General features: G+C 39.7%; 1 protein-coding gene across 6 annotated transcripts; it reads right to left on the reverse strand.

The window, feature by feature from the left end:
• Positions 1-463: 463 nt before the first annotated feature.
• Positions 464-22,791, reverse strand: LOC110063391 (uncharacterized). 6 transcript variants are annotated; one of them, XM_089280654.1, is made up of 10 exons: positions 22,724-22,773; positions 22,569-22,634; positions 14,771-15,023; positions 13,261-13,557; positions 12,058-12,429; positions 10,163-10,548; positions 8,637-9,900; positions 4,084-4,130; positions 3,342-3,752; positions 464-2,919 (listed from the first exon to the last, which is right to left on the reverse strand). In XM_089280654.1, exons 3-10 carry the CDS (start codon positions 14,889-14,891, stop codon positions 2,587-2,589), a joined length of 3,231 nt encoding a protein of 1,076 aa, XP_089136780.1. In that variant the 5' UTR covers positions 14,892-15,023; positions 22,569-22,634; positions 22,724-22,773; the 3' UTR covers positions 464-2,586. The 6 variants fall into 6 exon arrangements, with proteins under 6 accessions (XP_089136780.1, XP_089136781.1, XP_089136784.1 ...); XM_089280655.1 differs by lacking the exon at positions 22,569-22,634 and having other exon boundaries at positions 22,724-22,791; XM_089280658.1 differs by lacking the exon at positions 13,261-13,557.
• Between the last annotated feature and the right edge of the window lie 1,773 nt (positions 22,792-24,564).

Genomic DNA, 24,564 nt, shown 5'->3' on the forward strand with positions numbered 1-24,564 from the left:
AAGAAGCATCCGTCGGAACACAACTTGGTCAGCGATATATATAAGCTTAAAGCGGAACATACCTAACTTCGACACTGTCTTACTTCACTCAAACTGGAGCAGCTTACGACGAAAATACTTAAGCAAAATTCCAACAGACGTAAACGCGTTGAGTTGTGGGCCAAAAACATAAAAAATTTCGGGAATTTCGGACGCCATTTCCCGCGCGCGACATCCGCAAAAATCTTCGCAGCATGTACGCGTGTGTGCCGCAGGCGATGGCGCAATTTGTTCTAAAATTAACAAATGGTAAACGCCAGAGCGTGTACTATTGAGTTATGGATGCACGCGGGAGGTTGCTAAGCACGAAAGAAACGTAAGAGTCTAGCTTCTTGAGTGCTTAGCAAACCTCCCAAGTGCATCCATAACTCAATAGTGCACGCTATGGCGTTTACCATTTGTTTTATAACATAACATTGAGACATTGGAACAACAGAAGTCCTTTTATTGAGCTACATCACAAAAAAATGTTCGTGTAGTCTTACATGACAAGAGAAAACAAGCGCGCGAAAATTTAATCATGACAACCGACTGCACACCAGTAACTCGATAAAGTTTCATCTTCACACAACTCAGTTTCGCATTTCTGGGAGAAGGACGTCGGCCATTACTTTGGAAACAATGTCTGTCAAAGGATTTGCTTTGTAAACATTAACACACACGTCAGGAGCGTACACCCATGGGCAAATAGTAGACGCTAAATTAACCAATCACAGCGCGCGCTTTGCTTTAGTTATGTTATAAATAGAATTATTGTCCCATATAATGGGGACAACGCCAATACTAGAAATGGCGCGCGCTTACGGTCTCCGTCCCCGATTATGGCTCCTGATGGTCCTCTATAATTTAATGGTGTGTTGGGCCGGTTGACTTCTCTTCCGCTACACAATAATAGAAAGAACAAACAAGGATGACGTTGCCCGCTTTCTAGCCTCAGGCGAATTATAGAGGCACCCAACGGCAAGCTTTGGTAGATATCTGTTCGGTGTAGAGTAGTTCGCCTTAGGCGTTCGGCGTAAATCAAAGGCGAAGTGCACTGGGATTTTCGTCATTGAAACACGGCCGAAAAGATTTGCAATGAGGAAATCATGGCCTCTGACGTTTTCGGAAAGATCGTATTTGCTGTTTTTGGCAGTCAAAAACGTCAGCCAGCATTTTCGAAAAGAGAATAGCTCTCTAGAAAGGTTGTGGAAAGTTCATTTCAGCTAACATTGTCTCAAAGGAAGATTTGGTTCCCTAAAATATTCTGGCCATTAAAATTTCAGCTACGGAATCCCATGTAGAACAAAATCCTCTAGCCAATGAAAAGATCACTTGAAACAGACTTCAAACACCACAAGGTACTTAAAAATGCTTTTCTTCAGTGCTTTTTGTCATTTGATTTGTCTCGCTGAGTGCCCCTGAAATTAAACGTATAGAATAAGTGCAGTTACAGACACTTCGGTAAATGGATCATCCGCGGTGCTTCACACCTAGGTTTTAGTCTACCACGTTAACACGCGGTTACACGGGTTACACGCGATTTGTAATTTGCAAGGTAAACCTGCAAAGGAAAAACAACCTTCAGTGGTAAGATCGTGCCCTAAAAGGTCACCTTCGGTAATCTAAACTGACTTTTCTCTCCATTTAAGGTGAACCCCTTTTCACGCACCCGCTTTAAAACTGCATCCAGGTCCCTGTCATGCTCTTCCAGGTCTGACCCGCGAACAAATGTTGGATGAGATTTTTGTGATATCCAGAATGATCAATAATCAGACAACGTCTGTGGATCACTTCCTTATTGTGGTGTAGAACTTCAACGCTCTGCCGTTGTCGGCAGTCAACTCTCTCAAACCGACTCAAAAATGACGGTTAAGTGCGCTCGTGCTGAGCTGTAATTGGTCAATTGGCACGTTTCCTTTGTGGAACAAAGTAAAGGACATGGAGATAACAGTCTTAGGCGGATGAATACGTGTCCAGAGCGCCTTAACGTACATTTAAAACTACTCCCGAATAAGTGAATGTAACCAAATTTACAAGCTCCACTTAAGTAAAGCACTTTCGAGAGTAAGGTGTCAGTGCCAAGCGCAGCCATGGCTGCTCAAAGAGCTTGAAAAGTTATACAAACGTGATCCTAAAATGATCAGTAACAAAAGCCGAAAAACTTGTGGTAAATACTTGCGGTAAATACTTGGCTTAGCTAAATTCGAGTTAGTTAAAATGTTCGATAAACTACTAGCAACGGAAACCAAAGTTTCCGCGTTCCTTTACACAAACGTTTGGGAGCTGAAGTGAGAAAGCTAAACCTCAAAAGAGCTCAAAGAGCTTAAAAAGTTATACAAACGTGATCCTAAAATTATCAGTAACAAAAGCCGAAAAAACTTGTGGTAAATACTTGCGGTAAATACTTGCCTTAGCTAAATTCGAGTTAGTTAAAATGTTCGATACACTACTAGCTGTAGCTACACAAACGTAAAACTGAAGCTATACATATGCACCACAACTATAAATTACAGGCCAGCAATAAATAAAGGATAAAGCATGCGATGAATAACACGGAGACGTCTTCTACTCGGGTGTAAAATCAAACGTCGGGCCAGCATTTGGTCCTATATACGGGTCTCCAATGTCTTCAACAGGCGTGCGCAGTAGGTTAGTCAAGTGGAGGTCAACAGAATACATAAGCCCCAAAGCATCATCCAGCGTGTCAGGGCGGCCATTAAATACGTTCTCCAGGGATTTTAAAAGCTTGGTGTAGACCTTGTTGAACCTCACTGCCTGTCTATAGGCCTTGGACCCTTTAACGTATTTCGTCATCCGGGGATTTGGAATCATTGGCCAGACACCTTCAGGATCGAATGGAATATCTGATCCATTGAAGTAGTATGTGCTATTACACATCTAAGGGAAAGATAAAATTAAATAAACGTTACATTAGAGAAAAAAATACAGCGGAGTGTAAAAAACATGATTGTAGAGAGGGAAGCTGATATCGACAATTCTTAATTTGTCGAGCATTTATAAATGACCTTCTGACTCGGAAGATCGAGCAATCACGTCTTAAGTCTTCGACCTTAAATACAGTAAATAAAGACAGAAAGACAAAAGTATTTCCAAGTCACTTTTAATTTCTTAATATGTTTTAAATGCAGTCTTGAAAACTCCATGACTTAGTATAAAATTTAGATCATTTAAAGTTATGGCACATGTTGTAAAACTGAATGTCATGGCTAAATGACGTTTAACGCATTTCCTCTCATTTTCTAGGGTTGTCAATACCTGCCCCTTATTTTAGGTTGTTCGAGAGTTTAAGAACACGATACCTTTGAGTAATCTAGCACAAATTCGCCATAATGGTTGTCTGGTGCCTTCGTTGAATTCACAACTTGAAGCTCGTGTTTCTCAACAACGGAATAGAAGAGGAAGTAATGGGACAACTGTTCTGTACCATGATAACTCCAGGCAAGAGGGTTACACACTGAACTACCTTCACCTTGATCGACGATCATGCGAATGGCCTCCACAGCCGTAGAGTAGTTGGTTACCTTCATGCCTTCATGGTGTACCGAATATTTTCTGAAGTCGACCTGTAGGCTCGGGTCTCCAGTGAATATGCTATCGTTTTTCCCGCAATCAGTGAGGTTACCGAGTGCATTCAAAATGTGCATGTAAAATCTACCTATTGTGTTATGGTGTCTCACAATCTTTAGATCGTCTGAAGGATGAGGACCTTGCTAAAAAAAGAAGAAGAAAAACACAGTGAAAGAAAGCATAAAAGCGAATAAGGGTCACATAACTATGAGGCCAAAATTATTAAATTCTGAGTAGTCGAGATAGAGGATATTTTTGTACATAAATTCCTGAGAACCACGCGGTCATCAAATGGAAGGTTCAGACATACGATTAAGATTAGGTTCTACGGTGATGATCATAATAAGGACTGCTGTTCGATTTCGAGTTACGCCCGGGGCAAACAAGGGTTAGAGCACTTGTGGGCTATTCCTGTGGTTTGGTGCGAAACCCTCATGCGCATTACGTGACTCTCAATTTTATAGTAACTATTACCTTCAATTTCTTTATTGTTATCCTCTTTTCCTTTTCATCATTGAAATCTTAAAAGATTAAAATGTTACTGCGTTAGTATGAATGTACGTAATATGAATCTCGTTATTATTGGAATTTTTGCGGACGATGCTGTAATGTTGAACCTTTTCTTTTACCCGAATTTACTTGGTAAGAAACTATAACTGCCAGCGGCACAAGGACCTCATAGTAGACGCAGACCATAAATTGTTCCTGTATCTTTGCAAAGGCTACACAAATAGTCAGTGAAGATAGAAAACTGTACATCAAGTTATACAGAAGATATCTTTTCACAACTGAACAACTTATCTGGGTAACCGGAGCACCTGTTTAGAGGCGCGACCCTTTAAGGGATCCGGGAACATGCTCTCACGGATCCGAAACAAATTGGGTTTTTAATACCTTAAAGTGCTATTTCCTGTGCATTTTTAGTCATTTGGACAGGACACTGGCCAGTTCCATTTCCTTCGGGTGCCGAAGCCTTGAAAATTGGCTGATTATTTCTTTCTAGTCAATTTTGCAGGTCCTAATACATATCAGAGCAGGGCAAGTCCAGGAGTCACTTTAGCGCTGATACGTTTCTCTCATGTGGTAGCTGGTGGAGTAACAAATATTTTGAGGTACCCAAGGCAAAACTACGTCCAGCGGTAGAGCAAGACAGGGACAAAATGCCAGACATCAAGGATGTCTGGCATATTTCCTGACGACTGGACATGTGCTAGAGTGACTCCGTTGTTTAAACAGGGCGAGTCATCTGATCTAAGCAACTACCGACCTATCTCAGTCATTTCCGTAGTCGCCAAAATGTTCGAGAGTACTGTGTACGATCAGTTATACAACTTCTTCAGCAGTGAAGAAATCCTCTCTAAACAACAGTCTGGTTTCCGGTCTTTACACTCAACTGTTGCAGCTCGTCTTGAAGCCACTGACAGTTTAGCGTTTAGTGTCGATTGTGGCTACGTAAATGCCGTAGTGTTTCTTGACTTAAAAAAGGCATTTGACACTCGGCTGTTGATCATGAGATACTACTAGACAAATTGAATCGGTGCGGAATTCAAGGGAAAACTCTTGATTAGTTTAAAGTGCCACTGAAACGAAATTTTTGTATGTGAGATTTTTGCTTAGTAATAAAGTTTCAACCTTACTTGGAAACGCTGCAATTTTTTTTTTCGCATACGGTAAGCGAAAACTACTTTTTCAGCCGTTCGAAGTTGGCTGGTTAAGCCCAAAATTGGCGGCCATTTTGGCGCGGCCAAAACAGCCTAGTGACGTCACTGGTTGTATTACTCTCATGCCGCGCTGAAAATTTAGAGTGATTATGGGAGAAGAGATCACTGTTCGAAGCCCCCCCCAAAAAACATCTTAAGGACATCTCAGAGCTGTAAAGCAGATAATAACAGTAGCCTTAGACATGAAGAGGTCGAGAGTCGATCCTGGGGCTTTCCAGTGTATTTAATTGGATATTTGCAGGATATTTTATGTAAGTAAGCAAACGAGTGGGAGTTCTTAAATCGCAAAATGATCGGGACTTTTGGTGAAATGGCCAGCACTCAATTAAACAATATCTACACTCATAAAGTAAAAAAGACATGAAAACAAGAGAAAGCGGCTTGTGAAAATATTATCCGGACTGCTGCTGCACGAATAGGAGCAACAACGCTTCGAGTTTTCGAGTCGCTTCGCTTGGAGGAAACCGGACGCTTTGTGAGTTTCACAGCGGACGAGATTGTGCCACAGTGACCTTTAGTCTAGTTGCATCTGCTACATCCTACAAGTTATCACGACAGCAACAATTTAAGAAACCCTCTTCTTTTATATGAGGGAGCGAATTTAAACTATAAAGGTAAACTAAGCTGCCATGACCGTACAGGTATGTTTTCAGGAAACGAGAGAAAGCGTGACAATGTCGGCGGCGAAAGTCATATATGCAAATTAGCCGTTCAAATTCTGTTTAATACGTGACCTTCGAAAGGAGTGTAAACTAGTGACGTTTTAACGAATTGTTTTGAACTTGGATACTATTAAATGAAGATCATAGACATAAGTATGTGCTAAAGAACTCAAAGTAATCCATCGGCCGTGAAATATTGCAATTGGGAGATACGTGTAAAAGAGAAGCGAAATTCCCGCTTTGTTTACACTGATACGTATGCGGCGATAAAGCAAACCCTGCTGCGGATCACAATTTTTCAAAGATACATTTTGTCTACCACAAGAACTCTCATTTATTAGTATCATAAAAAGATGCCCTCTGTGTGCAAAGAAGTACTCGACTCAAAGCTTGTGGACCGTTAATAACTTCGTGATTGTGCGGATGGCTGAGCGCTTACGGCTTTTAATGCAGTAAAGTTGCCGAGGATATATTCGAACCTTGTTAATAGACCTTAAATAAACGTGAGAATCCAAATTTCAGAACCAGGCTGAAAACAGACGACGAAATATCGTGTTTAGGCTTCAGGACGTGATATAAAAGTTGCCACACTCGCCTTCGAAATCTCCAATCGAGTACTCAAGATGTTCGAAAAGTATACTGAGCTGTTCTAATCTGTAGCATATATTTTGGTGAATCTACACTCTCTGGCGCCCTCCAACGTTTATGATGTGTATTTCCTGTCAAGGCTGGACACAAATTAAAAGGTAGAAAACTAGTAGGTATTGACAATATGAAAAATAGACTTGAATAAATCAAGTGAAAACAAGAGAGAATCTATAGCGCTTCTTGCGTTAATACAACCAGTGACGTCACAAGGTCCTTAAACTCGGTTCCAGAGCCCGGACACAGTTTTGCTCCAAAAAGTCGATTTCAACAGCTAAAAAAACCACTTTCCGTTAGGATTTGACAGAAATAAAGTTCACCATTACTTTAAGCACGTTTGAAACTATAGATTGGGACAATAAAACAGAATACGAAAATTTCGTTTCAGTGGCACTTTAAATCGTATTTAACTAATCGCACACGACGGTGCTCCGTTAGTGGCTGTCTTTCTGACTTCACCACTCTTAAATGTGGTGTGCCATAGGGAACGATTCTTGGTCCTCTTTTATTTCTAATTTAAATTAACGATTTGCCTCACTGTCTATCGTTTAGCGTACCTAGAATGTATGCTGATGACACCGCCTAGTCTATCTCACGACCTTGAACACCTAAGCAAATGGCTTGTGTCTAACAGACTTACCTTGAACGTTACAAAAACAGAATTTATGTTGATCGACTCCGGGCAAAGACTAAGTACGCTATCTGATACACTCGAATTCTCCATTGATAATGTCCCAATTGAACAAGTTTCCTCTGTGAAATCAATTGCAGTATATATCGATGACAATCTAACGTGGCATTCCCACATTGATAAACTGTGTAAAAAGATTGCTTCTGCAAATGGAGCCATAAAGCGAATTAGGCCATTTGTGCCTCAATCTACCTTACTCTGCATATACAACTCACTAGTTCAACCTCACTTTGATTACTGCAGCCTAGTCTGGGTTAATTGTGGCTAAACATTATCTAAGAAGCTACAAAAACTACAAAACCGTACTGCACGAGTAATAACTTCATCGGGGTATGACGCTGACGTCGATTCTTTGTTTTACAAACTCAGCTGCAAAGACTTGCAATCTCAACGTCAAATTCAGAAAACCCTAATGGTTTTCAAGTCTTTAAGCGGTCTGGTTCCCAAATATCTCACTTCTAAATTTGTAACGCGAAATGAATCAAATTATGTTCTGAGGGACTTGGTTGACAAACTTGTTGTTCCCTTTCCGAGAACTAATTACATGAAAAATAGTTTTAGTTACAGCGGCGCAACCCTTTGGACAGCTTGCCCTGTAATATTAGAGAGTCTGGTTCATTAAATCAATTTAAACGCTTTCTCTATCATAATTTTTAAACGCAAGGCATTCATGGAAATCAGGTTTACAAGAGGAATATTGTTGTAAGTTAATATAATATTAGGATTAGAATTTTAGGGTTAGGATCTTAGACGTTTTATTGGAATTTATTGTACCGAATTTATTTTTACCGTGTATAAATAATGATTAAATGAAGTGCAGATGAACAAAGGAATCAGAGCTAAATGCATCCCAGTTAGGACGTCCCGTTTTTACACTAGATGCATTTAACGTCTCAGACCTTAAAGTCGTCTGTTAAGTGCGTCGTTTCGACGCATTTGACAGAAGACGTTAAAGTCGTCAGAAGTTAAATGCGTCTGTTTTATTTACTGGCTTAAGGTTGAAGTCGTCTCGAGACGACTTTAACGTCTTTTGACATAGAAGCAGCCACTAAAGTCGTCTCGGACGACTTCACTTCTCAGACACCTTAACTTCATTGATATAAAAACGGGCACTCATCGTATCTTTGACAAGACTGTATTGAATAACTCGTCAAGTAAAAAAAAAAAGACTCAGTCGAGAACATTACGCTTAATAGTAACACTGGTACTCAGTGAAGATCAGGAAATAATATTCAAGCATTACTGAAAAGGGACTAGCCAGCGACGAGCTGACCAATTAATGCTTCATCAAGTGATTTTCTTACTAACCTTTAAGAATACATGAATCTCTCACATCATCGATCAAGGGATCCGAATACGTTCTTTGGTGTTTTGGAGGTTTGCAGCTTGTCCCCTCATCAGTTTTGTGGCAGTGTTCTTCTTCTTCTTTCTTGATTCTATGACGACGCGCGTAATCATATGTGTGTTTGTAACTAGAAACTAGTTTTTGCTCCATTGTCGGTTGCTCGATTTTCATAAAAATGTTCCTGATAAGACCAAGTGAGAGCTTTTCAATGGGGATGATTAAGTTTGGCTGAAGTCCACCTGGCATACGGGTGGGATAGTGTGGAAGGAAGTCCTTTGAATACAGCAAAGGTTTCCCTCCAACAGCGTTAAGGATGTTAGCGACAAGCGTCAAATGCATCATCTCTTCAATGACTATGCTTCTTATCACCTTGTGGATTTCACGGTTAAAGCTATTTTTGATAGATGCCAAGGCAGTCAAGTATGGAGGAATAGTTGAATGTTCCACTTCTATGGCAGTCTGCAGGTCTCTTCGGAGGTTTTCTACCGAGTAGTAATCCTGCGCTTCACCTTTAGGTAGTTTTTCATTGGAAAGCCATTCGAGAATAACCTGACGTTTGGAAGCTGATAGATCGCGTGTCACCGGCATATGATTTGGATGAGACATAGGCAGTCTCAAAGTCATATTGATGGCCTTAAGGTGCTCTTTGACTTCGTAATAATTTCCTAAATCTACGAAGTTCTCGGTCATCACTGGATACAAATTTGCGTATTGCTTGAATATGGGGTATACATCGTCCAACCAGGTTGCTTCTTCACCCTTGCGTGTATAGTTGTCCCATACAAGAAGAACAAAAACCGAGTTAAGTAGCATCAAAGGATTGTTGCCGTAACACATGCTCGAGCAATTACTGGTCTGTCCTTCCACTGAGTAGAAGAATGGGTAAATTTGTCCATCGATATATTTTCTGTAATTTTGTGGATCCTTAGTTTCGATAGAAAACGTTGCGATTCCGGTCTTGTTTGTTCTTATTTCTGTTGTACAAGGCAAAGGAGGTTGGCCAACCGCCGGTTCGGGTGAGAATATGTTCTCACAATTGCAAGGGTCTATTAGCACTTTCGCGTCCTGAAGAGGTTTTCCAAAATTTGTAGCGAATAACTCAACCACAGCGTTTTCACCAGGATTCTTTCGAAATGTCCATTTGTTGAGCGGATGAATATCAATACCATCTTCAGCTTCCGCGAGTAGTATTCTTTTACATTTGAGCACAGGCAAATTGCCACTTGCCTAGAAACAGAAATGTCACAAAGAAAAAAGCAAATGAAAAAAAATGCAAATCAGAAAATGGTAGAAAACGGGATTAACCAATGCAACTAAATGTTAAACAGACACTTTGCAACTGAACAGAAAACGAACATTAACAACACGGCTCAAATCTTTAGAGTTGAGGAGACGAACTAGCTTTAATAATTGTACGTTTTGTTGTCATGCTAATGTAAAAGAATAAAGTGGTTAAAAATGCAATCAAAGCTTACACGCTACCATGTACCTCAGCAACAACGAGGGGGCGGTTGTTTAGTTTCCCCATATCGTCTGCTGTTAGAGATCCCAGGGCCGGGAAGATCTGGACACCAGCGGAGTTCTGGTACCAGTTGGGATACGTATCATACACCGTTCCAAGCCATAGCAGTTCATCAGAGCAACTCAACGATGGATTTTCGTTTACAGGCAAAGCAACAAGGAGACCCTCAAAGCCGCTGGTAGCAAGGGTTCCATTTTCGTATACTGGTAAACTGTTTCCAAAGTCTACAAAGACTTTCCTGAGACGTTGATCGACATAAAACGGAGTATCCTGCAGATTGTTCACCAAAGACTTCATCATCCGTCCGAGAGTAAAGAACGGGGGTGATTTCTTCCCTAACAAACCAATTGTGCCTGTAAATAAAGGGAAACAACTTTTTACAGCCATGCTAAAAAAATTATATAAATGGGGAAAAACTAACTTAATTTCCACTTCTGGCTTATTTTATCATTAAATGTGCGGTTTACGATTTTGTATGTTTCTTTGCCGTCCTCTGCTAAACAACAACGTGAAATGACCAAATTTTATGTTTTTTTTAGAGATAGTGAGCGCATGACGGCAAATATTTTTCTTTTCTTTTTTTCCCTTTCTTTAACGCCATTCATAGTAATTTAGTCCCTGCACAGTGCGGCAGCATTTATCAAGTTAGGCGAATTTCAATAGAAACGAGAAGTTGTATTTTGGTATGACATTTTCATTGCCATTGTCGTCGCCGTTGTCCCTGCTAAAGCTCCCTAGTAGGGACTTAAACATTTAGGATGCGATGGCTCGAAGGCGCCGCCGGAAGTAAATTTTCAAGCAGGATGCACACTGCGCGTGCCTAAACCGTCGCCCACTCCGGGAGTCACGTCGCGTCGAGACCGTGAGTTTTTAAATGTTGGCGCTGTGAACAAAACGTGAGTATTAATCATTCTTTTGTCAAAGAAAAAGTTGTTAGATTCCCCTAAACATTTAAGATTTATATCTTCCAATCACGTAGGTAGTTTGTGGCCAATTTAGATTGCAAAATTTTCAAGATTCTGACTCCTTTTTCGACATTGTTTACAGGTGTCTAAAGCATCAAAAATATGGCAACGTCGACCCAACCTTCGATATCAAGTATTAACTGAAAGTTTATCTCTGATAACATGTACGAAATCTTAAACTTTTGAATGGCAACAGTTTCCTCGTCTTTTACACACATCGTTTCCGAAATTTGGCCCGTATATTAGTCCAGAAAAAAACCTTGTGATATTTTACCGAAACACACTTGTCTCGCAAAGGCACTGCAAAACTGTGAGACGATTCTATTCTTGCTCTGTATTTTTATCAATTATGTTTACGGACAAGGGACCAGACTACCCTGTGTTTAGAGCTTACACACCAAAGTAAAGTTGCACGAGGGGAAGTAATAAAAGGAAGAAATTGTCAAACATCGAGCAAAGAATAATAAGCGTTTAATCAATGAAAGTTTGTGACCACTTAGAGTACACAAACATTTTAAGTCAGAAGGTCTTCAAGTTAAGAAAAATCACTCTTTTCCACCCGGAAAATCGGCACTATTTTTGGGTTTACAATTATTTTTCTTTTAATACGGCAGCAATGGCGTTGTGTGCGTCGCAAAACTTAACGTTATTTTTCCTTTGCTAACAACGGCGTTCTAGTTCCAGTCTTTGATCGGTCACCGCGTTCTAGGAGCCGTCGCGTCCAGAATCTTAAAGTACCGAGTGCCTGTCAAGCAACGCAGTATTTTTCATGAAGACCAATTTGTCATTTTTTGCTTCTTGTTGTTATTGTTTTTTTGTTGTTGCTGTTTTTTTGTTACGTTGTCGCATTTTTTGTATATTTTGAATTCTACGGGTATGTTATGGATGATATTTCACCTGTAATTCTCCCTGTGGTAAAGTTGTCCTTCTCAAAATTCTTCTGGTAGATATCTACATTAAGTCGTATCGATAATTTGTCGCTGGTAATGTTCTCATTGTCCATTGCCTTTTGGAGCTGTCTGACGAAAGGCGAGGTAGTTTCATTGTCTATCCACCGAATGTTCGTCAACACTGACTGGTAAGCTGCCCCATAAGGACTTCCAAATTGTGGCGTTTCTGCTACTTTTTTCCACATGTACTGGAAGGGAACTGGAGTATAATCAGCAGAAAACAGGTTCCCGATTCGAATCCTCCAGCCCCACATCTCAGAGAACGTTTGTGCCTGGGTATCCAAGTCGACCAATTTCGCCCACGTTTGGTTGCCACCATCTATAAAATATGACCATTGGAAATATTTTAATGAAACCTTTCAAAAATTTTTACGACACAATAGGATACTATGAATCAATACCACTGCACAATTCTTGAAAACCTTTCTCGAAAACTCTTAGGTTTTCGGGTGTTTGAATAATAACGCCATCAAACCGGCGGACACCAAGATCAATTTACTCATCAATGAAGAGCAACTAAAGTGTTGCGTATCAGGTGGGGGCATGAAAAGTTTAATGAGATGATAATTTATGAGAAAGGCATTTGATTATGCATGCGTGTGATTGTTTGTAATTTCGTGTTTGGAAATTTCAATTTTTTTCATTGGGATAATTTTTTTTCCTTTATGAGAAATAAAACTTATGTTTTTTAAGACGCTTTGCAATCCATATCCCCATTGAAGAATATTTTTTTAACAAATAAACGATTTTATCCGCCTAATCAGTGCATCTGTTTTGTAGCTTCCGATCAGGTGGTAGTAAGGACATACTCTTCCTAATTACCCTATGTAAGGCTCGGTTAAGCCATTCTTTGTCCACTTCGACCTAGAACAGCTAACAGTGAATTAAGGCGCGTATTCAAGGGAAACTCATCACTTTGCCACTTAATTACACTTTTTAACATCCCCTTTGAGGGCATGGCATTTCGCACTCCACGGTTCCTAAATCTAGGCCATTTATTTGTACGGAGACATAAACACTTTATTACCATATAAGCACAAAAGAACACTAACTTTGCCCTGGACTTCAAGATGTCCAAAGTGTGTACCGTTCTTATGCAGGGTGCTGTGAACAAAATCATCATTATGAAAATCATGTAATGAGTCGGTACCTATTATCTTTTCTCCCAGGAGTGGTTCAGATTTCTGATCCCCTTCATCTTCTCCCACACAATGTCCATTGGCATAACACACGTGTGTCACTGACCCAGTAACACTCCATTCACCGCTGCCACGAGGGTTCCAACTACGACTGTGGTTTTGTAACAGGTTGGCTGCTACAAAGGTTTCAGTGTCGTAGTTGTAGGGAAAATTATTGACCGTTGATATATCAGCACGAAAAGTGCCACTGAAGTGAAAGTGTGGCCACAGTAGGTAGCTCATGTAAGGGTCATTAGGAAGGTCGTCATCTAATGTAAATAAACAAAATGTTCACATAGATTTAAAAATCAAATTCTCGTGTAACCTCTGTTTCTTTCTGTTTGTGATGGGCGGACGAAAAAAAGGCCTACAACGCAACAAACAAAGGCCACGTTACAAAGAAGTTACAAATGTATTCGTAACGAAGAAAAAAAATTCTCATGTCAAGACATTTTCAAGAGTTAGCGCTTTAACTTTTCGTCAATTATTTCTTTTTTTGCTCCTCAAAGTGAAACCTAGGACAAGACTACCCTTATCCCATGTTTCGCCTCACCCTTCAGCCCTTTTCAGATCGAGGGTCTTTCCTCAAGGATCTTTCCTTTCTCCTCCCAGGACGGGAGGGTGCGTAAGGAATCTTCCACTCGGAACCCCGAAAGTATCAAGATGTTATTCAACGGTAAATGATAAGTCCAAATAAATTTTCCTTAAGGACCTCAACAGTATGCAATGAAGTTATTTTTCGCGGCAATTAAGGAACTTTCCACTGCGATCATAGATTGGTCCACAAAGTTTGGCGGCCTTTTCTGAAATATTATTAAAAACAGTAAACGGTGAAAATCGGCGTGGGCACAATCTTCCCAGGACTGGAAAGGAGACTGGTTAGTTAATCAAGTAGCCCTAACCCAGCCTCAATCACCTAAACGCGCCTCCTTATTCCAAAGCTACAGGATACACCATTTTTTTTTTTTTTTAGAAATTCAAGTGTATCCGACTCTTCGGCAGCATCAACATTGTAAGTAAGTAGGTAAGTAAGTAAGTAAAAGTTTTTTTAATGTGTCAATGTATTTAGTTTTCACAACTAAGTGGGGACACAACAACAAAAAAATTAAAATTATTTACAAATAAAGAATAGTAATAAAAATGTATATACAATTAAAATATGTAGCATGTATAAATTGTACAATAAAACAATGGATATATGAGAGGTAGTCTCTAAGAATTGCAAAGGTTACAGCAGCTATTGTTGTTGTATCGTTCATGTTGATGTAATTCAAGCAATTTAACTCCCCTGAGTACAAGTATAATTGCGGCAAATGTACTTTAACACACCTTTCTCCACAAGGGACTTTCCATTGTCAATATACTGCTGTTCATACAACATCGCATCATCAGCATCGCATTTCATTATTTATGTTTATGTAATTCAGACAATTTAACTCCTTTGAGTACGAGAAAAATTGGGGCAAATGTACTTTAACTCACCTTCCTCCATAAGAGACTTTCCATTTTCAATATACTGCTGTTCATAAGCTTTGCTCAACCAGATCTGCATTATTGCAACAATGATTATCACAAACAAAGTACACACGTTCATTCTGGTCATTCTGGCCGGAATAGGTCCACGGCCACTAAGTGAGAGTTTGGAGCTGGTTCCGCTCTTTCCAAATCAAACTTTAGCAGGGATGACCAGTGAAGAAAGATAATTTGCTTACAGGACTAACCCTGCTTCTTCCACCTAATCAGAGGGAAGAAGAGAAAAATACGTCTGATGAGAATGATTCTCAGGCCTGCGAAATAAATTCACATAAACATGCGTGATCACCTCATACAACTCAGTGGGTTTAGCTAACTTCAAAGGGGAATCATACAACGTTTCTATACTAGGCAGCCAAAGGAATGGCATTTTAATTCGTATTTTGACAAGAGGAATGAGGTAACAATAAATTCTTTCATGAACAATTCGCGCTACGTCATAATAGAGAGTTTGGTCAAAAGAAAAACACTCAAATGTCCGTGCAGTCATTTTGAGTTTCGCTCAGACTGGTCGAAATTTTCCTCCCGTGTCCCTAGGTTCCGAAAGTTTGAAAAAAGCTAAGCCTGTGTTCAACATTAAAACTCTTCAAATACTGTAAAAGGCATATTGCAAGGAACAAATTTGTGTTTACGATTTTAGAAATACTCTTCGAAATTTGAAACCCTTCCTTTCGATATTGCCGCATTCTCGGAGAAAATATATTTGTCATAACATTTCTTTCAAGAAGTGATTGAACGTACTAATACACAATGGTTGGCATTCATCAGAAACAGTTTTGAGGATTATTATAAGCATCAAACTTACCAAAACCAGTATTGAGCGCTCCATATTGCTGGCAGTTTGCGACTGTGCATTGCATTTTGTTCGGTTGCGTGGTGCGTCTTGATGGCATACGCATTGCATTCTGGCGTAATTCTGATTTCAGCTGATCATTTATAAACATTTCCTAGCCTTCTCGCATAAATGCAGATCATGCAGTAGCAGTCGCTCCCTACGCTGATCTGGCAGTAGTAAAAAAAACCCTTATTTCTTTCAGGTTTAAGTGCGCCTAAGAAGAGCTGCGCCCCAATTGTCAGTTCCTTTTTGCGAATACGCAAAGTTTTGTTTATAGTTTGGGGTTCCGTTATGCTCGCAGGGTACTTCAGCGCTCACTGATGTAATAAAAGGGGTAAATACACAATGAAGTATTACGGCCAAAAAAGGATGATTGTGTGTGCGGATGGCCTTACTAATAACTAATATACCCAAATCACTATTTAATAAGCTCTTGCTTTTTTCGAAAAATGCCCTAGCCACACTCAATTTACTTTGTTTAAGTCCGGCCTTTGTGAAGCTTGGCAGCTTGACTAAACACTGTATGCAAATGAAATCAATGGCACAAAGACTGTGTGCGTAAGGAATCTATACTGAATCATTTTACCCTTTATATTTTCGGTGATCAATAACGCTAAAGAGCTGTTCAAATAGAAAAAAACTAGCGAAACGCAGACAATAAGAGCTGGCCACACTGATTATGAGTTAAATGTTGAGTGAGTTTCGTGCCTCAGGACAAGCATCACTTCTGGGAACAACGTTAAACGCTGAGAATCTCAAAAAAATAATAATAATATATCGTAATGAAATATTAATATTTAAAAAAATGTCATTGCATTTCAGTGCAATTCAATACTTTATGCTCCACTCATAGTTGTGCGATGTGAGTCATATTTTGTTAAAAATAGTTTGGCAGCTACTTTGCGTACTGAATGTGCACGAATTGTATAAGGGAGCGTACACCGACACCTCAGTGTCTACTTTTCAATAGCATGCCAACCATTAAGCCATAAAGCGCAAATTACCGGCATCTCGATTAAACTTTGTGAACAAGGTATTAACATAGAGTGGACTATTTTTTATAGTCAACGTCGTTTGTACATACATGACCCGGCACAAAAAATCAATTCCTAACGTATTTGCAACTTTGACGCCGTGAACGTGACAACATTCAACCGGCTGCCTTTGTATTTTAAGTACTTGGTGCTTGAAAAATCGAAACATGGGATCTCAATTTATGTTAGCATTTTGCGCAAAGAAAATGAAAGAGAAGAGAAGAGTCATTTTGTCGACGACATTTATTTGTGTTAGTCACTGAGTCAGAAAACACAGTTTCTTCAGAAAAGAAACATTAAAAGTCAGAGAATAATCTAATTGTATTAGTATAAATCTACTAGTCGTTCAAACCTTTATCTAAATCCTCTTCACAGACACTTAACAAGGGTTCATCACTGCTACGCTACTCACTATCTATCACAGATTTTAGTAGAATTCTACTAGTATACTAATGCAAATGCTGTAATCTGATTGGCTGAGCCATTGAACACTATCAACCATTAGTGTGCAATGGCTGGAGGTCGTCTAGGATGTGGCGACGTTTTTTTCGTTTTTCCAAAGTTTTGGAAGAAAATTTTGATGCAAATGGGGCCTCATCAACTATCACCTCATAGAAATCTCGAGCTCATAATCTAATTGTTAAATATAATAACCCAAGTTATTCTCGCGTTTTGATTGGTTCTCGCCTATGATCTATTAGAGGACAGACGCACGATTGACGTCATCATTACAAAGTTTTTCCCTCTGTGTTTTAAAATGGCGGAAAGTTTTGAGAATTTAGATAATGTTTTACATGACTGGGCAAAAGATAAGGTACAAAAAAAAGTCTTGTCGAGGCATTGAACAGGTACGAGAAGCGTAGTCTAGCAGGGAGAAGAAAGATAAAGCCTTTTCTTTTTTAGAAAATGACTCTGAAAAAATACTCGAGCAGTCTCAGTCGGCGGTCAAGCGAGACTAAACCAAACACAAAATTGGTCATGGTAAGCCGAGAACCATTGCCGCTTTATCTCGAATTTAACAAACCCAATAAACAAAATGTTTATGAGAAAAAAATTCAACTTTTCTCGGTCTCAAAATAATTGTTGACACACTGATTGATGTCAAAAATGAAACATCAAAACCGCTTCTTAAAATCCGTTAAAATAAACACATAACCTTGCTTTCCGACGCGAATGTTCCAGTCCGTTTCAGGACACAGCAGCGAGCAAAGTTTAGCTCACTACAGCTCCCGGCCAACTGTATTGCAGCTAAAAGGTGTCTCCGACACTATTTCAAACTGATTTGAGAATCACCAACCACAGAGGACACAAATTTCCACCATCACTAACGCTTTTTTCATTCAAAACTCGACTGAATCAAATGGTCTCCAGGTTGACCACAACCGCAAGTTTTCCGAGTTTTCAACTCCTGCAATATTCAAGGCAACGTCCAAGCTTTTCGGCTCACAGGGCTGCTCTGATGACAAAAACCGCATTTTCTTTAAGATTTGTAGATTTCGCAGTTCAATTCTGCTTTCGCTGCAAGTTTTCATTCCACGACAAGCGACGCTCGAGTCAAGTTTGACAGTGGCGTGATTTTCCTGGACCAATCACAGTTCTTTGCTACGCATAGCAACCAATGAGATTGCTTCATTTTGTATAGAAAATAGATTACATCAAATGGCTTTTTTCGTGTTCGCCAAAGTGGGCAAAGGCCGGCTTTCGAGTTATGTTGAAAAATTTTGAAATAAAAAAAAAGCTTTATCTGCAGTAGTTTGTTTCGTTATTATATAAAACGAATAGATTCCATGTTGCGGTGCGTCTGTTCAGTAATAGATCACAGAAGACGTCAAAATGTGGTAAGAACATCAGTGACACACTCGACTATCGCCTCGTGTGCCACTTTTTTCTTCTTACCACATTTTGACATCATCTGTGATCTATTACTGAACAGACGCACGGCAACATAAAATGTATTTGTTAAAAAGATTACTTTTAACGCATGCAAACTTGGATAACAGTACACTTAGCTTTTTCTTACTTTCTGCTTTCGTTACAACATTACGGTACCATCTGGCGCATATTAAAATATAGATAGCTAAATAAAATATAGATAGCTAAAATATAGATAGCTAGTTGAAATCAAAGTAGTTTACACATGAACGATTACGGTACGAAGACTGAACATCTAACAAGTTCTTTGGATTGCAAACTATGCAGACTGTTGAGTTCTTTCCTAGGCCTGGAACCTTGTCTAAACAGTTAACGAAAAATATAATAACTCGGTGACAGAAAGAGAGTGAGCGTAAGGGGTTTATAATCATTGGTTTTATGATTGCTGATTAATTCGGCGTTAGAAATGTTAAATTACTGAGACTTTGAAACTCAGGCAATAAGAGCTACGCATATGAATTGCAAATTGAATTCTAAGTGAGTACCGTACGCCAGGACAAACAAATCCAAGAACAATGGTGAATGTCGAGAACGTGATAAAATGTCATTGCTTTGATTATGAGTACTTTATGCTTGAACAATCATATTATGAGAATAACACTTTGTTAATGATATTTTGGAGTTACTTTGCATACTGAAAGTGCACGAATTTCATAAGGCCCCTTGTATCGATTTTTTTCCACAGATACTGCTTTTGTTACAATACCACCGTAGCTTCAAAACCTTTAGGCGCATATTACATATCGATCGAGCTTTGCCAAGCTTAAGTTATTGACAAAGAGTGAACTATCATTGTAGTAAGAGTCGTTTGCACATGAACGACCCTAGCACGTTAAACTAAATTCTTGAGCGCGGGTGCACAATCTGAAAAGAAATGTTTCAGTTTTCTCACAAATTGAAGCAGATTTCTACACATATTTGGGTAAAAATATGTTATAAAACAAATAAAAACCCTAAGATCTGCTTTCTTCTGTTAGAGAGCACACGTGGAAGTGACAAAAACAGTTATAAAGTTATGAGAAACAATTGTCGGCTTCTCGTGCTCTCGTGACTTCCTTCTGTCGGGTTACAGGATGCGTTTTATTAGCTTTCGCACTGCACTATTTCATATGATCATTTTGAAACCCCTCCTAGCTTTTTCCTAGAAGTTCTGATTGTGCTGTAGTTCACTCTCCGCGTTGGTCCCTCAGTGTTTAACAAAGACTTACGTCTATGAGCTGGTTAAAATTACTTCTGTGCGCACATAAAAAGAAGAGCTACGCCCCTTTCACAGTTCCTTCTTGCGAAATAACGACACATACGCGAACAAAGTGTTGTTCTTTCCTTTTAATGGTTATTTCACTTCGGTGGACACTGATGCAATAAAATGGGTAAAACGACACTGAAATATTTCGGCCAAAAGAGGGGTGATTCAGTGTGCACGGATGGCCTTACCACTATCCTAATAATGGTATGATCTGTTGTTGTATGGTGAAGGCTACGTAACAAGCATTTTTGTTCCGCTAAATTTCCTGACTACAATTTACTTTGTTTGACTCCGGCTTTTTTGAAGTCTGGTAGCACGCCTAGGCAGTGTATGCATGTATGCAAATGAAATCAATGGCAGTGAGACTGTGCGCGTAAGGAATCTATAATCATTTCTTCCCTTAAATTTGGTGCCAGTAACATCACGAGCCAGAGCTAACCGGAAGCTCAAAAATTCGCCAGGTCCGGTTGCTATGGGGTGATGTCATTTATCTGTTAGGTTGCTGTCATTGCAAGACTTTTGCGGTTCTACTGTGGTTAGCGATAATTGCTTTCAGTGAGAGTAATTGTGTACAAAAGTAACCTGGTTATTTTCAGATATGATCTGGCCACACAACTGATATTTTATAATAAATTTTCATAACGCGGGAATATTGCGCGGTTATATATAAAAAAGACTTCGACTTCGAATGAACCCGTCATCGGTCGTTGAAAACGGACACAAAACGAGATGTGCCTCTGAGTTGAAAGATATGGTGTCTCTCTGACGCATTTGTGCGAAATTGAGCCAGTTTCCGATCGAATTTGCCTCGAGGAGTTAAAGAAGGCGCATGGGTTTTCTTTTCACGGGAAGGGAAACAAAGGAGCTGCCCTGACTATACATTTGGATTGGTTTTCGCTTAAACCATAAAACAGTTGTTGAAAACCAAACGAAACCGCCAGCCACGATTGATTTATACATGAATTCATTCGCCCAAGAACGACGGAGAGAACCAGAAAGTGTTTTCAGCTTGCGCTGCCCGTGACCAACCTCCCAGAGCATCGAATCAAGACAACAGCTTCAAAACTCAACAGAGACAAATCTTGGAAAACAAAAGCGAGGGTGTTTTGATTCGGAAATGATTTGACAGGTGATATGTAGCAGAGTCTCTATGCGATGGACTTCGCGGTAAAATTAATCACGTTCTCATTTCGCAACAACATGAATCCCGGCGCTGGCGACCAATTTTTCCCCTACGAATTTCCACAATATCCGCCAGGATGGATTTATCCTTTGCCAGGTCCTTACATGTTTAATGATCGCAGAGTTTGTTCTCAAGTGCGACTGTAGCTTTCCGGACAAATATTTTGTCACTGGCCGATTTCAAGTCGGATTTGTCCAGAACAAATTTGAAATTGCCCTCCAGTACGACTTGGCCCTTACTAATTAACAGTGATAACTGAGATTAGCGAAAACGTTTCATCTATACCTGCTCCGTAGCTTTACAAGAGTAAGAAATGTATCAAAAAGTCTAAGTTTTAAACTGCCGTTTGCGCCCCAACCTAGAAAACACATTGGGTCCGGACGCACTGGACTGACAAAATTTGTTTGGCCCGTCCAAAAATCTCGACAAAATTTGTCTCTGCCAAATTTTTAATTTGTCAAGCGTGGGCGCACTAAATCACAGCAAAATATTTGTTAACCACAAGTGTCAATCACATGGAAACTAACACCATCGCTTGCGCGCTGTTCGCAACCTTTGCCCCTTTTTCTGCTCTCAGGGATATGATTACACTGGAATGTTGTAAGCCACTGGATATCCCGTGGAGATGTAGGACTAAAAGTTCTACATCTCCACGGGATGCCAGGTCTGTTTTTTGGTTGTTAAGAACGTCTGGCTCGTTATGGCTCGAGCTGCTTTAACAGCTAATTTGAAATTTAGTCTTTGAGAAAATTATCCCAATTAGAGCTGGGCACAGGGATTGTGAGTTGAATTTAGCGAGTTTCAGCGCCAGGACAAACTCCGTCACCGAGAACAATGCCGCATTGGCTGAACGCTGAGAATCCTGACAAAATGTCATTGCATTTCAGTCTAAGTACTTTACGCTTGAACAATCGTGCGATGTGAATCACATTTTGTTAATAATATCTTGGCAGCTACTTTGTATAATGACAGTTTACAAATTGTACAGGGGCCAGTAAGCCAACACGTTAAGCTCTGCTTTTGTTAAACGCCACACTAACGTGAAAACCGTTAGGCGCATAAGACATCTCGACCGAACTTTGCGAAGGTATTAACATAAAGTGAGCTATATAATTGTGTTTATATTCAGCGTCGTTTCCACATGAGCGACCCAAGCACATTAAATTGGATTCTTAAACAAATTTGCGCAGAGGATAGGGTAGGATATGTAAGAAATTCTACATTCATAAAGCTGGTGACTTTTCTCCTGTTTTCGACAGAGATAGTTCTTCTACGCGAAAAAAATTCAAAGTCCGACCAGCGAAAGGCGATTTAAAAATTAACCCTACAGATTATTTGCAAAGCGCCCAGTCAAGGCAAATTTGTTTCTCTTACGGCCCCATTTGAAACAGTTTAGATGGCAGTGAAGTGATTTTCATTTTCATCTTCGATTCCTGATCGATGGAATACTTCCAATTGGCGATTATTCCGAACAATAAAGCTGTATTTGTCATTTGGGTATGTGTTTCAAGTTTTACCTTCTCTTCTAGTTGTTTTCACCGCTATCCTTGCGTTGTCCAATTTCTCCTATTTTCTAGAAGAATCTGTCAAGAAATAGCTGAATTCCTAAGAAGTATTGGTTTGTATCCGTCGCAATCAGTTTTCAGGATGACAGAAAAACGAAAGAACTTACCAGACAAAGTAGGGAGCAGTCCGAGATGTAGCTGCTATCGATAAAGTGAATTGTCATAGTTGCGCAGTGCATTATGGGGGTCGAGTGCGCTTTTAACAATGTTTATCATTTATTTACCCCTGTAAATCGTGATTACCTCGCAGCTCGCTAGCTACAATCTCCTCGTAACTAGTTCAAATTATGTCGGTATGCGAGTGACCTCATGATAAATAAGAACTCATGTGTCGTCTAGGCTGTCTTATCGGCTTTCGGCGCTTCACGGTCTACTTTCGGACTCTGAATAGTAAAATAAAAGGAACAAATAGACTGTATGAGTAAACGGTTTCGGACAAGTGGAGATACACATGTCTGCAGGTATCTGAATTTAACTGACCTTGTGCACGCAAGGAAAACTGGCAAATTCGAAAGGTGATTTCTGCGGTCAATGGAACTGTTATTAGGGCCATTATTTTTGTTTTCTGAGGAGCTAAGCATATGGCTTGCAAGTAGACTTCAGCGAATACGGTCAAATACAGCTGTACTTTGTGTTTGAAAAATCGAGACATGAGAGTAGAGCTTTTCACCGTTTCTAACGCCATCTTGGTTGGAGGGCAAACACGGTCAAAATTACAGTGCCTGTATGGGATTTTGGCCGACTTTAAACTTCTGTTACTCTGGTACTGTGTTAGGATTTTAACAGCGAAAATGTCATTTGAAAGAAAGTTGTACGGAGATTATTTCCATGATGTATAAAGAACAGTTTCAGACTTCAACGACCGGGCTCTACCCCAGGCGTAGTCAATCGATAAATATCGGTATCGGAAAACAACTGATTTAATGGATAGCAATCGATAGCAATCGCCGATTGCTATTGATTTATATCGGCAATCAATAAAAATTCCTGTCGGGAAACGAGTTGCAATTTCTTCACCTTCAAAATTACAATTTCAGCGTGAGAACTAGAGGTAGTCTTGATGACTCATTGTTGGAGATTTAACTAAAATCTGTGAAATCTTAAGAAAACCATGCAGGCGACAAATTCATGTTTTGATATCTTTTTGAAGTTCAACTTTCAATTTCCACTTACATTTGTAGGCATCATGTATGAACCCTTGATTTGGCAGTCATCTCAAGTATAATGACTCTACCAAAAGTACTACGTTAAACAATAGTTTGGCACTTAGACTACGGAGGGCGAGATCGAGTTTGTGTGAGAGAATATTTCACTCTCGGCTAATAGTTGGCGGTAACAGTTTTCTATCGGCTCGGCAGTAGATGACGAGGGGCGAATTGCTCCCCTGTTCACAATCAAAGTCTATACTGCAGACTTTGAAAAAACCGAAAGCGAGCCTTCTAACAGTTTTAGCATAACCCAAGGAGGGACCAAGCAAATCGCAATTGTTAATCAGACAACCCAGTGTGAGTTTTCTATGAGCTAAAAGTCACTGAGGTGCAGCCGAGTTGATTGTCGCTAACAAAAATTGAGGGAGAGGTTAATGGATTACAGTCTTAAACCTACAATATAGCAGGGTTTAAAGTGAATTCAATTACCACGCCTTATAGGGTCATAATGAATCTTACGCAAAGTCCCCTCAACATGGCAATGACCTCTTTTCTCCGTCATAGTTGACTTTTAGTTTAGCCAGGTTGAAGGCGATGTCTGAAGGGTGTAAAATCAACGTGCATCCGAAGAATCTTGCTCTTTCTTTATTTTCATAGAGATCTTTTGCCACCCATAACAATAGCTCTTATGTATGTTGACATCAAACTAACAAATTTCACCATTAACCCGGCCCTTTGAAAATGCAAATTGAAAACATTACGAACAAATACACCATATTCGTATTCTCGGTATTGGACTG

Source organism: Orbicella faveolata, unplaced genomic scaffold (genome assembly GCF_042242905.1).
Source record: "Orbicella faveolata isolate gen_17 unplaced genomic scaffold, um_ofav_v1 contig_48, whole genome shotgun sequence".
NCBI lineage: Eukaryota > Metazoa > Cnidaria > Anthozoa > Scleractinia > Merulinidae > Orbicella > Orbicella faveolata.

Bases quoted from the DNA above. Each gene is read 5' to 3' on its own strand.
- LOC110063391 (XM_089280655.1), bottom strand. From the start codon at position 14,891: ATGACCAGAATGAACGTGTGTACTTTGTTTGTGATAATCATTGTTGCA. The intron at 12,430-13,260 runs GTACCGACTCAT...CATATTTTATAG, and splicing joins CCTGGGAGAAAAGATAATAG to ATGGTGGCAACCAAACGTGG. The intron at 10,549-12,057 runs GTGAAATATCAT...CTTTATTTACAG, and splicing joins TACCACAGGGAGAATTACAG to GCACAATTGGTTTGTTAGGG.